This window comes from Nyctibius grandis, chromosome 11, assembly GCF_013368605.1.
Source record: "Nyctibius grandis isolate bNycGra1 chromosome 11, bNycGra1.pri, whole genome shotgun sequence".
Taxonomy (NCBI): domain Eukaryota; kingdom Metazoa; phylum Chordata; class Aves; order Nyctibiiformes; family Nyctibiidae; genus Nyctibius; species Nyctibius grandis.
In genome coordinates this window covers 24,794,006-24,808,280 of record NC_090668.1, presented here as the reverse complement: position 1 = coordinate 24,808,280, position 14,275 = coordinate 24,794,006, and the positions used below count along the sequence as shown (strand labels likewise).

Here is a 14,275-nt window from a genome sequence, read left to right as displayed (position 1 = left end):
TCACTGATGGGCGCTGCTCCTGCAATGGCATGTATAAACTGACTGTCTCAATTGAACACAGGTATTGCACCTAATATGTTTAGAAATCAGCTTTTGACCTAGTTGTTTAGACATAAAATATTGAGCGTTTCCTAATACACCTTCTCTGATTCCTTACCTTAATTTCCTGAGGAAATGGCATTTTGACTTTCTGTTGTCTGTGCATGTGTGCGAGTGTTTCTCTTCCTGCCTATCTTAAAAGTGCTGGAATATGTTATCAGGTATTAACCACACCTGCCAGTGGGCTGTGAGGTCTCAACCATCTTAAACTCCCATGTTTTGTAAAAGAGTTTAGCTGGGGCAGGCTAGAGAGATTCAAATTAGTGTCTTGAGAGAGAGAGGCTGCTGAGAGGGCTCAGCTGGATTATTAAACAGGCAAGGACTGACATGAGGTAGGATGGTGTGAATATTTGAACCACAGGAGCAGTTTTACTCAGAGTTTGCACTTTATTAGACATGGAATAATCCAACAGGCTTCATAACTTCAGCTCTTCACAAAACTGTGTTTTTCTAAATTAGGAAATACTGCTTTGGGGTTAAGACAGAGAGAGAAATCTAAAGCTCTCAGCAATGAGAAATCTTCTGAAAAGCTGTGACAGCTTATTTTGTTTTGTTTTCAGTTTGCCCCCCGGGCTTTTATGGACACCACTGCAGCCAGCCGTGCCCTCAGTGTGTGCACAGCAGCGGGCCTTGTCACCACGTGTCAGGACACTGCGACTGCTTGCCTGGATTCTTCGGCGCTCTCTGCAACCAAGGTAAGAGCCCAAGACCCCCACGTGCCACCTCCTTTCCTAAGTTTCTGTGTCTGTGACTTTGCAGCAAGACCGATCACAAGGTTCCTGCCTTTTTTTTCCTTGTTTCAGCAGTTTAGATCACAAGAAATTCTTCACTTCAGAGGTAAAATGCAAATAGGTACTTAGTCACCCTTTTGTAAATATGATGTGCTCCTGCTTTCGTAAATAGAACAGGTCTGCAGCTCTGTTTCAAAATGAATATGGAATGAGACGCCTGCTGTGAATATATCAGCCATCCAATGGTTTCATTTTCCTTTCTGCTAAGCCTGTCATATCCTAAATGTCGATGGCACCTTCATGCCCTCTTTTTCAGCAGGAGGTGTAGATACCAGTTAAGGTAAAGGCCAGCTCAGGTACGCAAGCCCAAACACCCAGTTAGTGCATGGAACCTTATTTATGCTGTCTAGGACCTGACTGGGAATAGCTAAAATCATGCACATCCAAACGCAAGTGCAGGAGACAGAAAAATTTGCAATGAGGCAGAGAAAGTGAATTAATTTTCACAGGTGAAGAGTAGCTTCAACTCCCCCTAATGTCCGTCACCTTTCTGTACCTTTGAAGGTTAGTCCACTTTTAACCATAGCTTCCATTTTTCAGTCTTATCCTAAAAGTGCCTGCAAAATTGCTACAGCGTTCTGCAGAGTCTCATTTATTGCATACTACTGGGGGTGTTTTCTACGTACAGATTTAAAAGAGATTATTCGTAATGGCTACTGCCCTCGTGAAGTCACCATCCCTGTAAAAATTGAACTGACACTTTTTAATGACCTGCTTTTCAGTAAGTTAGAAATTGCAGACAGCGCTTATGCAAAATCATTAAACATAGATTAAGTATAACCATGTTTTCTTTTTCCTGTGCTGTATAGTCAACTAAACATTATACCAATTAATTTATTAAAATGAACATATTTCAATGAATTTGTCCATTTTATGTGAAAAGTTAGCCAGATTTCAAAGCGTAACCAGGACTAATTATCCTCTTAAGAAAACTATTTTATTTTTGCTCAGATGTTCAGCACTTCTGGTTTTACTTTGAAATGTTGATCTATCCAGCAAATTAATTTTAAAATATTCATGTCCTAATTAAAACCAATTTGTGTTGCAGTTTGTCATAATGAGTTAGCATGTAACTTTATTTTGTAGAAAGAAAAATGCTAATTAATGTTTTCCATTAGAAAAATGTGAAACGAAGATTTCACTTCTGAATTTTCGTCTTGTGCCATTTCTTTTCTGGTGGTGGGAACATTCTTCCATCAGCAGCACATGCGTGTGAGGAGCTGTGTAACCTCTGAAATTGCACAGGTTGACTTGGTTGTGCTAAGGTTTCTGAGCAGCAAACAACTAAGCATCTGTTTTATGAATATCTTTCACAATCATGTAGCAAGATGGATTGATAATAACTTGTTATTGCTGCTAGAACACACCTGACATCCCACAGGGACTTTTGGAATCCCACTTCAGGGCTTTTATAGCTAATTAACATCGCTATCTGCATTGTACAATCAGATTGCTCCTGAAGAAAGCAGTATCAGTCCTTACTTTACAGTTTTGTCTAAAAACGTTTGAGACACTTGAAAAAGTGTTTCTATTTCACTGTGTCAATCCACAGCCAGGTGACTTCAACTAATGAGAACAACCATTTTGGCAGGATTGGTTTTGTCATCCTTCTGTGTTGACATTCTGGAGGGCATCATGCTATTTCACTGTGACAAGAGGTGCTCACACAGTAGGAACCCCTCTGCTAGCTCTCACTGTGTGGAACCGAAGCTTTTCTTTTATAAAGTATGACCTGTTGCCTTTGTCAGCGTTGGTGTTTGGATCACAAACCTTTTCCTGGTTCATTAGTATTCCACGTTGCAGTGCAAGTCAGCTCCTATTTTAAGTAAGTCTTTTGAGAACTATTTTTTCATACATCATATACAAAATCCAGCCTTCATTTAAGTGATGTTATCTATCTCCATCTTAAAGATGAATACAAATATTGCATTGAACGGCTCTACATAGAGCGTTGGAGCTGAATAATGGGGTAGCATGTATGAGAACCTAGGCTGACAGATCATTTTTGGTTTTGCTCTTTCTGTGATACGAGGGCTTTTCTTTCCTTCTCTCTCTTCTCTTTGTGTCTGTGTGTTGTTCTTTTCATTGTATCTGTATATTGTGTTTAGTTTTATCGCTTTTCTGTTAGAGAACTATTCTGTTTAGCACATAATTTGAAAGCCAAAACCAACTTTCTCCACTCCTACAGATAAGTCCGCAGCGTATAGAAATGCATGCAGAAAACAATAGTACGCACACTCTTAGCTTTCTGCCATAGTAAGGGTAGAGGATGGCACATTGTATAAAAGCAAATGAATCACAGCTCAAGATTTCAATCTGTGGCTGATTCACAGTCAGGATAGATTGAGGTCACCTGCAGAGACTACATATGAGAAAGTGAGAGTGGCTGAAGTGGTGAAACAGTTGCATAATTCAGGGAAGTGCCTTAATCACTTTTTTGACATCACTATTATTTACCAGGATACAAGTCCAGTTCCATTTGTTACATTCTTTGCAAAGATGGACTGTATGTTTTATCTTGTTTTGAAAATACATCTGTTTTTGTCAGGGAACACGGCCAATAAGAGCACAGAAATTAAACATTTCATTCATTGCTGAGCAAAGCTTTCCATCAACTTTAACGTTAAAGATTTCCAATAATTTGGCTGAAGATCTACATGTCTATTAGTCTTATGTCACTGTGCTTAGGCTGTTATAAGATGACTCTGAAAAAAATTTAGAGTTTCTTTTCTTCCAACTTCAGGAGTAAGCTAGGTGGATGAACAGGAATAGATGCTGATTTTGTTAGGACGCAGCACATCTGTTTAACGGGTCTCAGTCAAACATAAATATAATCCTTGGAATCTAATTGAACATTTACTACAGCAAGGGGTACTGGAGAGGAATGGGTGGACGGATGCCAAAAGCATGACATTTCAGCAATTGGATATGTGCTTTATGGTGGGTGTAGTCTTCCACCAGACTTATATGGTGAAAGTACTCATGGAAGTGGCAGTCTTGCTCCTGGTTTGCTCTCCGCTTGCATGGTTTGGATCTGTGAGATGCTGAGAGCCTGCTTCTCACCAACACTGCTGAAAGTTGACCTTCAGCAAAGCCTAGTGTATTTAGTAGCAAAGGCATCATCCTCTCTCACCACTCTTTGATCCAAAACCTCAGGACAGTGATGAGGTAGGTACTCCAGCGTACCCGATTGCAGCGCCGCATGGTGCGTGATGCGTTTTGTGGTGCTAGGGGGATAGCAGGGGAGAGGACTACAGCTCTTTCAGCCTCTTCTTGCAGGCTTATCTGCCATTAGCCATTTCATGGGCACTGGCCTCCTAGTACTACACCCATGGCTAGTATACCCATGACCATCATACCAGGTGGTAAGGTTTGCAGCTCTTGGTCCATTATTACCACCATTATCAGTCGTACAATACAAAGGAGTCAGGTTCTAGTGACAGACCTGAAAGTAAGAGTCCCCATTGCTCTTCATCTTCTTGAGACTTCTTCACTAGGCTGATATTTAACCTAAAATGTTCCTTTCCTACTTTTGTTGTTCTTATTATTGAGGTTGTAATCCTCTGAGCCAGCTCAGAACCCTATGTCAAGGTTGGTACCAAGGGACCCCCTTGGCCAAGTCCCCAGATCAATCCCTTCCAGCCACTTACTTGTGTTTGATACTACTCTTTGAATTGTCCTCAGCTTCACTCTTCTCTTCCTCTCCCATAACCCCTTTTCTCTGTTTTGTCTCTCCTCTTTTCATCCTTCCATAATGCCCTTCAATAATTGTAATCATCTAGCTATATTAGATTCATTTTTCCAGAAGAAAAATGGATTTTGGGATGACTTTTTCCTGTTGTTTTTATGCCTGGGATGTAAGCAAACAAAATGGACTTGGAATACATTCTGCCTTTTCCTTCTCTCCACAAGAATTTTGCCCATTTGTCTTCAGCAAAGAAAAATGTTATAATTACTTTTATCTCTAATTGCTAAATGTTAAGTCCTATGACTTCCCCATATTCATTAAGAAGAGCCTTCAGTAAACTGCCTCATATTTTCACAGTCTGTCCCAGTGGAAAATACGGGAAGAACTGTGCCGAGGTCTGTCAGTGCACCGAGAACGGGACGTGCAACCCCATTGATGGATCGTGTCAGTGTTTTCCGGGCTGGATAGGGACGGACTGCTCTCAGAGTAAGCAAAGTGTTATTTTTCCACCTCCGCTTTAAAATAACATGTTTTCCTGTTTAGTCTTTTCTGAAAGTTAAAGACAGATTCTCGGGAAATCCCTGAAGTACTACAGCAGCCACTGCCTTACTCTCTTTATAGCTTATTTCTTTTAATTAATCTTAGTTAGCTTTGGCTTGAATTAGTTTCTGCATTTGGAATTTTCAGAAGCTGTTACTAGCTTCTATTACAGGAAAGGGACGTCACAAGCTCTTATCAGAAAAGAAAGCTCCATGCTCCCTTTTAATTTCTAGCTGAATTCCCTTTTATTTATTTTTTGAAATAATTTTCTTTCCGCTATCACATTAGAAAGTATTAACCAGTAAATGTTTTCATGTACCAAGCCCCTAGAATTGAGAAATTAGGCAGCTCAAATATTTCTATTAAATGTAATTTAATTGTAAAAGTCAGTGTGGGCTTGGAGGGATGGAGGATTTCTTCTTGAAAATTGCCCAGGTAGAAGATTGGCATTTGCTGATCCCAAAGTGTCATTTCCTGAGAGCATCCCTTAATTGAAGGTAGATCACAGAGGGAAGCAATATCCTATCATTCAGAAATGTTACTTCATATTCAGGATACAACTAGCATATTAGACAGCATTCCAGAGTAAAATATATTAAACTTCAAGTGATAAAGTAGGAATCGGATAAAAACAGACGGCTGTAATTTTGCTTTTATTGTGTATCTTCCACAGGCAGAATATTGCTGTCACTCAAAATAGAAAGAAAAAGAAAAAAAGACAGAAAGCTCCACAGATTCCTCGTTATTTTTAGCCATGTAATTGGGAAATTACTGCTAGTTTCTGTTAACTTTGAAAAAAGATATTTTTTTCTTACAGAGTGAGGCAGGCCAGTTCAGCAGCAACAATTCCCAGTTTAGCAGGCAGAAGGACCTGGCAACACCTACCTTGTATTTTGGATGAACAAAGTGGGAACCTCTTTGTTCCCTCCGTTACCTCCTTGTAAAGACAGTGTAAATCCCCCAAGGTGAACCTGGCCTCGCACCAGGCTCCTGTGGGAACCTGGCCTCGCGTACCCCAGGCCGGCACTGGGCTATTTCAGCCAGCCCTCCCTCCACACCGGTTAACCTGGAATGACCGAGAGACGGAGCTGCACAGGAGATAATTTTAGCTCCAGCTCCAGAGCCAGTTCTGGAGACACTAACAGACCCTGCAGCTCTGGCTTACGAAGGCGTTGTACAAGTATTTCTGGTTGCTTATAGCACGAATACTTTAGGCCAAATCCTCTTCAGCTTTACATTGTGTGAGTTCAGTGACTTTTTGTTTGATTTACGTCATGGCAGGGGTTTTTTTGCTATTCATTCTGGCTTTAGAGACATCCGTCATCTGCCAGAAACTTGCATTTATCGTCAGAATTGGAGCCAATGGCATACATGGAAATAGGCACGGTTTCTGTACTTTCGGGTTTCCTGGGAACCATGCCTTATTAATTCACGTCTTTAATAGGAAGCAATGGAAAGTGCTTTTTAAAGTAAAAATATAGTTGTTATATTGAAGGGTTATCATCATTTTGGATCTTTTAGTCCGGCACTAATAACTGTAACTTACTGCATTCATTTTTGGAGGGAGGCTTACAATAACTTTTGAAAATGTATTAATATTATACTTGTTGAAATATATAATAGACCTGGAGATTTTAATTTCATATTAGCCCCATCAACAAAAGCAATCTGGTTTTGTGGATGGGAATTCATACTGTAAGAAGTTTTCTTTACATTTTTACGTAATTTCAGTAGCACTCTATGCTTCAAATGAAGGTGGTAATTTTAGTAGTTGATGGCATAGCAAAGCAAACCATGAATAGCTGTGCTTCATTAGGGAAGAATTCCAGAATATCAAAAAGAACATTAAATTACCTTCATATCTTAAAACCCTGTCTAAATTGTCTGCAGAGATGATGCTGGTAAGGCAGGGAGAGTGGCTAGAGCACTTAGAGTAATGTGGTGTCGAGGGTCGCTGTTCCAGTGGGTCTCAGCACACATCTGCAGCAAAAACCTGACGTGCACGGGGAAGAAATCCCTTCTGCCAGGGCTTGGCAGCATGGGTGAGGTTGCAGGTTGGGTTTGCAAAGTGATCGCTGCCTCGGAAGAGCTGGTCCTTGTCGGGGAGTCGCTGCAGCGATGCCAAGCTCTGCAATGCGAAGTTCTGCCCTTGCTGGTGTCTCACAGGTTCTCCCTTTATCGCCGTTCCTCCGCAGCACTAACGCAGTATCATTGTTTTTTTTTTGTCAGCTGACAAATCTTTTTTATTTTCATAGCTTGTCCCACTGGTTTTTGGGGCCCTGATTGCTTTCATTCATGCAACTGCCACAACGGAGCAATGTGCAGCCCTTACGATGGAGAATGTAGATGTACTCATGGTTGGACGGGGCTCTACTGCACTCAGCGTAAGCCTTTCAGAGACACTGTTGGGCCAGGGAATCTGTCAAAGTATGTGCTGCTACCTCGTGTCTCTTCCAAGTACTGCACTCTTCCCTGTTAAACCACTTGCTTCTTACTTGTGATAACTTCACATCACCCCGAAGAAAATAGTCCTGAAGCTTTTCAAGGTTTTTTTAATGCCTTTGGCACTCGATAAAGGAGGGACCGATCATTAAGATTATTGATTCATTGTCAGAATTTGCACAGTCTGTGTCCCTGCTTGTTAAAGCCTCAGTGTGTGTGGTCTGATTTAGGAAAATGTTTGAGATTTCTCATCCTTCTAGCACCAAACAATCAGCACTGTACGAAACAGGAGATCAAATTCTGGTGAGCCTTTTAAGAAGGCCCTTTCACTTGGAAGTAATTGATTGATCTCTGGCCTTTTAGAAAGTTTCTGTTTAGCCAACTTGTTTCACTTCTTAAAAATGTACTTTGTATAGATGGGTCAAGTTTTCGTTCCTCTAAAACACTTAAGAGGCAATTCTGTAAGAGATGAGAAACACTACTTCAAGAAAATTGGCTGTCGTAGTATCTCTGCATTTAGATGATCAAATAAATGTTATTAAATATACAGAGGCTGAAAACCCATCGATTTATAGGCCTACATATTTTGTGCTGATAACGCATCAGAGTTGGTGTTTCAGCTTATTTCTTAGTCTTTCCTTATTCTGATTCCTGAAAGGTTGCCCAGCTGCTTTTTATGGAAAAAACTGTGCCAATGTTTGTCAGTGTCAGAACGGAGCCGACTGCGACCACATCACTGGCCAGTGCACGTGCAGGACTGGATTTACAGGCAAACAATGCGAGCAAAGTAAGTAGCAACATGACTTCATTTTTCTGTCTCTCCAGGGTGGGGGTGTAGTTCAGAATTCTTTGCAGAAATAGGATCTTAAATGAAGTGTCTGAGCAAGACAGTAACCCCAGGCAGCTTATATAATCCATAGGGAGAAGGCGGCATCTTTGGAAAGCTGGCTGGTCTGCTTAAGGAGAAGTACAGTGAATCCTCTGCAAAGCAGGCCTTTCCATTCCCAGCCTAAAGTTAGGTCAGATAAAAGCAAGTCACTGCACTCAGTGCTGACTGGATGTCGCCTTCCTGAACAACTTGTACCTAATTAATGACAAAACACAAGCTGCATCACACCTTGCTAACGCTGTGGAGAGCAACAGCACCAGGTTTCCCTAGGCATGAAGGAAGAGTTAAAGGAAAGAAGTCCTTTCTGCTCTTTGCCTTCCAAGGAATACTGGGGTTTCCTTGCCTGTTGTGCTAGAGATGTGGACCAAAGATTCATCTTTACAGTGAAAATAGATCAAGGGAAAAAAAAGTTGTTTGCCATTTTTGGAAGGATCTGCGTTTAACTTCAGTAGTGAGCAAGTGTTTAACAATGAACTTCAATTACCTTGCAAGAGTACTGGCATTTCTTACTGTCAGTGTCTTGCTGGCACCTTTAGCACACTGTGCCAAATGGCTTCTTTTAAGAACAAAGAATTAGGGTAGTGGAAACTGTATGTGCTGTAGTTGAATAATTACTTGTTTGTCCAGTATAGTAAATCAAATGAAAATTCTCACACAGTTACTTGGATTCTAAATGCAGGGTGAAATCCGTCTTACCTTACCAAGGCATCAATTCCACAGGATTTCTTTCCTTTTTTTTTTTTTTTGGCAGTAAGGTAATACAGTAACATTCCTGCTAGATTTGCAAGTGAAAGGCCTGCCTCAAATCCTCCCAACTGTAGCTTACTACATGGATCTTCATGAAAGTATTTGTACATGTAACTAAATTCATGAACATCTTTTCTTTTTGCACATACTTGCATTCAGCAAAGTATGTATCTCACGACCAAATTTGCATGCTCACGTGGGGAGTACACATGGCACCACTGCAACTCTCTAAGTGGCCAACTTACTGTGAATTTGTGTACATCCTTGTTGCAACCATAAATAGGAAACTAAAAAGTTCCAGAGTAGAACTGCATCACAGCAGATTTTGTACAAGCAGCTACATTTATAATTTGACCTCCGTACAAAGCCTGAGGCTTTCTTTTCTATCCATCCAAACTACGAATGTATGTATTTGTTTATTTTCCTGCTATTTAATCTGAAAATATCTCTTCATTGACTCCCTCCTTCTCAGAATCCTGCTGGATGGGCAGTCACACCGCATTGCAGATGAAATGCCTAAATGCAGACATCGTTTCTGCAGTGCAGTCCAAAAATTAAGGCCTTATTCATTTTAAGGATCAGAATGAGCATTAATTTTTCCTTGTTTGGGGACCTGCAGATGAAAAAGAGAGATACAACTTTAATATGCACTGCAAATCATTATCCAGATACTGGCTACTGTTCATTAATTAATATTACATTTTAGCTACTAGAAGTTACTTAGAGACTGACATTGGGAAGGTATCGTCATGCTAGGCAAAACATTTGCAGTGACACACAAGAAGACACATCTCAAAACAAGCAATACGTATTCTAAAGAATCACAGCAAGTGCACATGCATTCAATAATGCGTCTTCTCTACAGAAACAAGTTGGCTTTGACAGAAGTTGTTTCTTTCAATCTATTATTGAATAGTGCCTCAAGAAGTATAGTAAGCTGCCTACAGCTTTACTGTAATAGCCCATCACGGTAATTGTATGAATAAATTTCTCAGCTGGACATTCACTCATTTTCTCTTTGATAGAAATACAAAGACAGCGTAGAAATTCCTTCTATATTAGGAATCCTAATACAGAAGCAGAGCAAATCAAACCATTCAGATGCTCAATTCTGTAATTCCACCTACAAAGTTATATTCATCTTCTAGCACTAGTATGGGCAAGTAGGAAAGCATGCGGGATTTGTTTGGTAAAAGTCTATTGTGTTCATATAAAGGTACATTAAACTTTTCTTTGCAACTACTCCCATGAAAAAAAAAAACATGCAGAGGTGATGGAGAATGCTATGCTCTTTCCAGATGTTGCCTACATCTTGTGCCCTGTTAAATTCTGTACACCCGTAATATATAGCAAGATTTTAAAGTCTCTGTATGTATTATTGGTTTCATCCTTGTGAAGTATTGTATGACTCTTCCAGAAAGTTACAGCTTAATAAGTAATACCCCAAATTGTACATGAAATACATTCATCTCCTGCTTTAAAATAATAATCTAACACCAGGGTGTTGTCCTAGAGACACTGAAACCAGGGAAACTTTTCTGCTGAATTTTCCATGGCAAGCATTTCACCCATGCCCCAAAAAAGGAGAATTCTTTCCAATCTTTTTCTTTGGCTTCCCAGAGTGCTCACCAGGAACGTTTGGTTATGGTTGCAAACAACTATGTGAATGCATGAATAATGCTACGTGTGACCATGTCACAGGTACTTGCTACTGCAGCCCAGGCTTCAAAGGAATCCGATGTGATCAAGGTACAGTGAAATTCTATATCTCTAAAATCTCTCTCTCCCCCCTCCAATGATGTACTTGCTTTAAAAAAACAGTATTTCAAAAATGAAATGCACAATTCAATTTACAGTGTGTTATGAATTACTTTTAACAGCGGCTCTTATGATGGAGGAATTAAACCCCTATACTAAAATTAGCCCTGCTCTTGGATCAGAGAGGCACTCAGTGGGAGCAATCATTGGAATTATTATTCTCCTTCTAATTATTATGGTCTTGCTGGCACTGTTTGTGTGGTATCGACGGAAACAGAAGGAGAAGGGCCATGACATGCCAAGTGTATCTTATACTCCAGCCATGAGGATGACTAATACAGATTACTCACTTTCTGGTAAGGGTCTTTTTATGTTAATCAAATATAGACTCATATGCCTGTATGTTGGGGAAATATAAGCTTCTGTGATGTATAACATGCGTTATTGAGCCTCAAAAGTAATGGCACTTCCATTCTTCCCCTGAATACCATGACCTTTTAACACTTAACAGGGACAGGAGAGCAAATATGACTTAAAACTGATGTAAGCTGCTTTATATGTGAAAGTTTACCCAACAAGATACGGGATATACCTAGGCAAGAAACATGCTGTATGGAATACATCAACTCCATGTTTTTTCAGTCATCGGCTGCATTCCTGTTGCAGTACAGATAAGTTTTACTTTTGTGAAACCTTTAGAAGAAGATTTTTTTTTTCTTGAGGAATGGGGTTGACTGGGTCAATCATAAGGGGTTTTTTTTGTCTGTGTTGCAGTTTGTGATTTGAGGCCTCCTATTTGTTGTCACTTTCTTCTGTGTGCAGACCAATCCCCATCATCTAGACAGCTGGGGTGGATTTTCTTCACAGGAGCTGACGAAAGCAGAGAAGAGGAAGAGGAAGGCTGTTTAAGATTAAAAAAAAGCCATACTGAGATCACATTCCTTGCTTCTTTCTATCTTCTGCTACTGCTATGGAGGACAGCTTTTTTTGACAGATTGGCTTAACTTTGGAGGATGTGATCTCCTGTTTAATGCTGTCATTCTCCATCCCTCTATGGCCAGTATCAGATAGGATGCCAGACAGGAGATGGCTTTACTTCCTTCTTGTTTCCTCCGATCTGTCTCTAGTGGGGATCTCCTCCGGGGCTGCTGCCCTCTGACTGCACTTCACTTCTTCACTTCCCTTTAAATGGCTGAAACTGTAAATACCAGCTCCTGAAACAGGCAGAGGTTGGCTCCAGTCCTACGTTGCCTTTTGCTTTCTGCTTTCTGGTCTAAGTGCACGAGGCCCAGCCACTTGTTACTGGCTCTGATTTGGCTTCTGTGCTGTCTCGGGGTGTCACGGCTGGAAGCTTCCTTCTAGACTTCCCTGACCAGGATGCACCTGGAAGGAGCCTCTCCCACGGAGCCAACGCTATTAGTGCCTGGCTACAGCTACGACTTCATCACGGAGCTTCTGCCATGGCACCATGACTTCAGTCCTTACGTCAGGGGCATGGTTTCCTGCTATCAGGGGCTGTCTGCTGAACACCGTTGCCTAGACTCATATTTAGACCACTCAGGCCTACACTAGAGCATTCCTTCTTCTGATAGCTACAGGATGGGGAAAAAAAATCAGCCTTGGACCTCCTCCCGTTGCCTCTTAGTTTTGAATTTTAGCTTTGCGGGCTCTAGCTTAAGCTGCCTATTTGGGTAAGAAATGTATGAAAGTGTTGCCAGAGAGGGCTCGTCTGATCCTTGGCTAGTTGCCAGCACAATTTGGCCTGAAATTTGTCATTTCAACATCATTTGAAGAGCCAGACCATGAACATGCAAACTGTGACACGTCTCAGCACCAGCGAGGCTCTGAGTTCAGAGAGAGCAGATCACAGCCGCTGGCATGGAAAAATGTTCTGAACTTTTCAGCGATCCATTTCTTCATACTGGCACTTTATCCATTCATTTACAAAGCCTGCTATATCTCATTTATTTCTGTGCTTTTCTAGTTAATATATGTGTAACCCAGCATGCTTAAATGGCACAGCTTACAAATTTCAAAATAAGGAGAGGAATATTGCTGAGGTTGGGAGTTCCTGACTGGAGTAATTGAGCTTCTCCTTTCAGACAAGGGAACAAAAATCCCTCGGTTGTTTTTTCTCCGTATTTTACCACGAATGGAGACTTCCTAATCGACCTGATGGTATCCCAGTCTGACACTCTACAAGAAGTCTGAAAAAAGGCTAATACTGAGAAAGGATACTCTGACCCTTCAGAGTTAACACAGACGGATGACTTTCCTCCTCAGCCACAGGGAGAAAGCCATTACGTCTGCAGACGTTGGTAGCCCAGGACTGTCCTTGCAGGTTACGTCTTTGTGGGCGTTGCATCTCCCTATACAATGTTCTTCATATTCCTTTCAGATGCAACCAACTATCCCAGAGCTCCTGAAGCCTCATGATACTTAAGTACCTGAGGAAAAAAAATATTTTGGGGGTGGCAGAATCCCTGAATAAATCATAAATATCTGAGGGATCACACCCATCAGCTGCATGGAACCTGGGATCTCTTCTGGTCCTTGGGCAACGACAGTGAATTTAATTCTTGCCCATGTGGCATTGCTGCTCTGGGTCAGCTCAGTTTGTAAAAAACCTGAAGCACCAGGTCCTCGCAATCCCAAACAGCACCAGCTCAGTGGTGTTGGATGGGCTTCTCTAGAAAGACATTAGATAATGTTTCCTTGCTGTTCATCTCAGTCAGTGATGGGGATGCAGAGACTGGGCCGTTTCTTCATTCTTTCTTCTTTCTTTCTTTGTGCAGTCCTTATAGCAATATAAATTTTATCACTTAGGAAGCTGCAGCTGAGTGGGCTCAGCCATCTCTTTCTGGAGGTCACGAGAAACAGTTTTCTTCCTGCCTCCCCCTTGAAAAACTCTTCTATCTGGGCTTGCAGAGGAGGACCAAGACGTTAGAAATTACACTGCTCCATCTTCATCTCATTACAAATTGCCTGCAGGTATCAGCATTGTTTCAAGTTTTGGTCTCTGTTTTAGAAGGGCATTTACAAATTCTAGACAAGGGCTTTCTGAAAGCTCCCTGCCAAATTCTGACTGTCCTCCAGTACATTCTCCTCCTGAAACTTTCTACCCGTCAGTAACCTTCCCAGCTTTGGCCTTACCAATGCTGTTTGCAGCCTTTCAGTTCCGTAGAGCAGAAACGGCAAAAGGTGCTGACGTGCATCTTCCCCAGCAGAAAATGGGGAGATGGATACTGAGACAAGATCACAAATAAGAAATAGAGGCTCGTAGCATGGCTGGATGGCAAGAACAACCGGTGTGTACGTGAG

At 41.2% G+C, this 14,275-nt stretch overlaps 1 protein-coding gene across 2 annotated transcripts in view; it reads left to right on the top strand.

The window, feature by feature from the left end:
• The window catches only part of MEGF11 (multiple EGF like domains 11), a 211,858-nt gene that overhangs the window by 166,224 nt on the left and 31,359 nt on the right, over positions 1 to 14,275 (top strand). For both annotated transcript variants that reach the window (XM_068409942.1, XM_068409943.1), the window contains exons 14-19: positions 660 to 794; positions 4,936 to 5,064; positions 7,374 to 7,502; positions 8,219 to 8,347; positions 10,817 to 10,945; positions 11,077 to 11,310. In XM_068409942.1, coding sequence (XP_068266043.1) covers positions 660 to 794; positions 4,936 to 5,064; positions 7,374 to 7,502; positions 8,219 to 8,347; positions 10,817 to 10,945; positions 11,077 to 11,310 — 885 coding nt within the window. The remainder of the gene's footprint in view (positions 1 to 659; positions 795 to 4,935; positions 5,065 to 7,373; positions 7,503 to 8,218; positions 8,348 to 10,816; positions 10,946 to 11,076; positions 11,311 to 14,275) is intronic.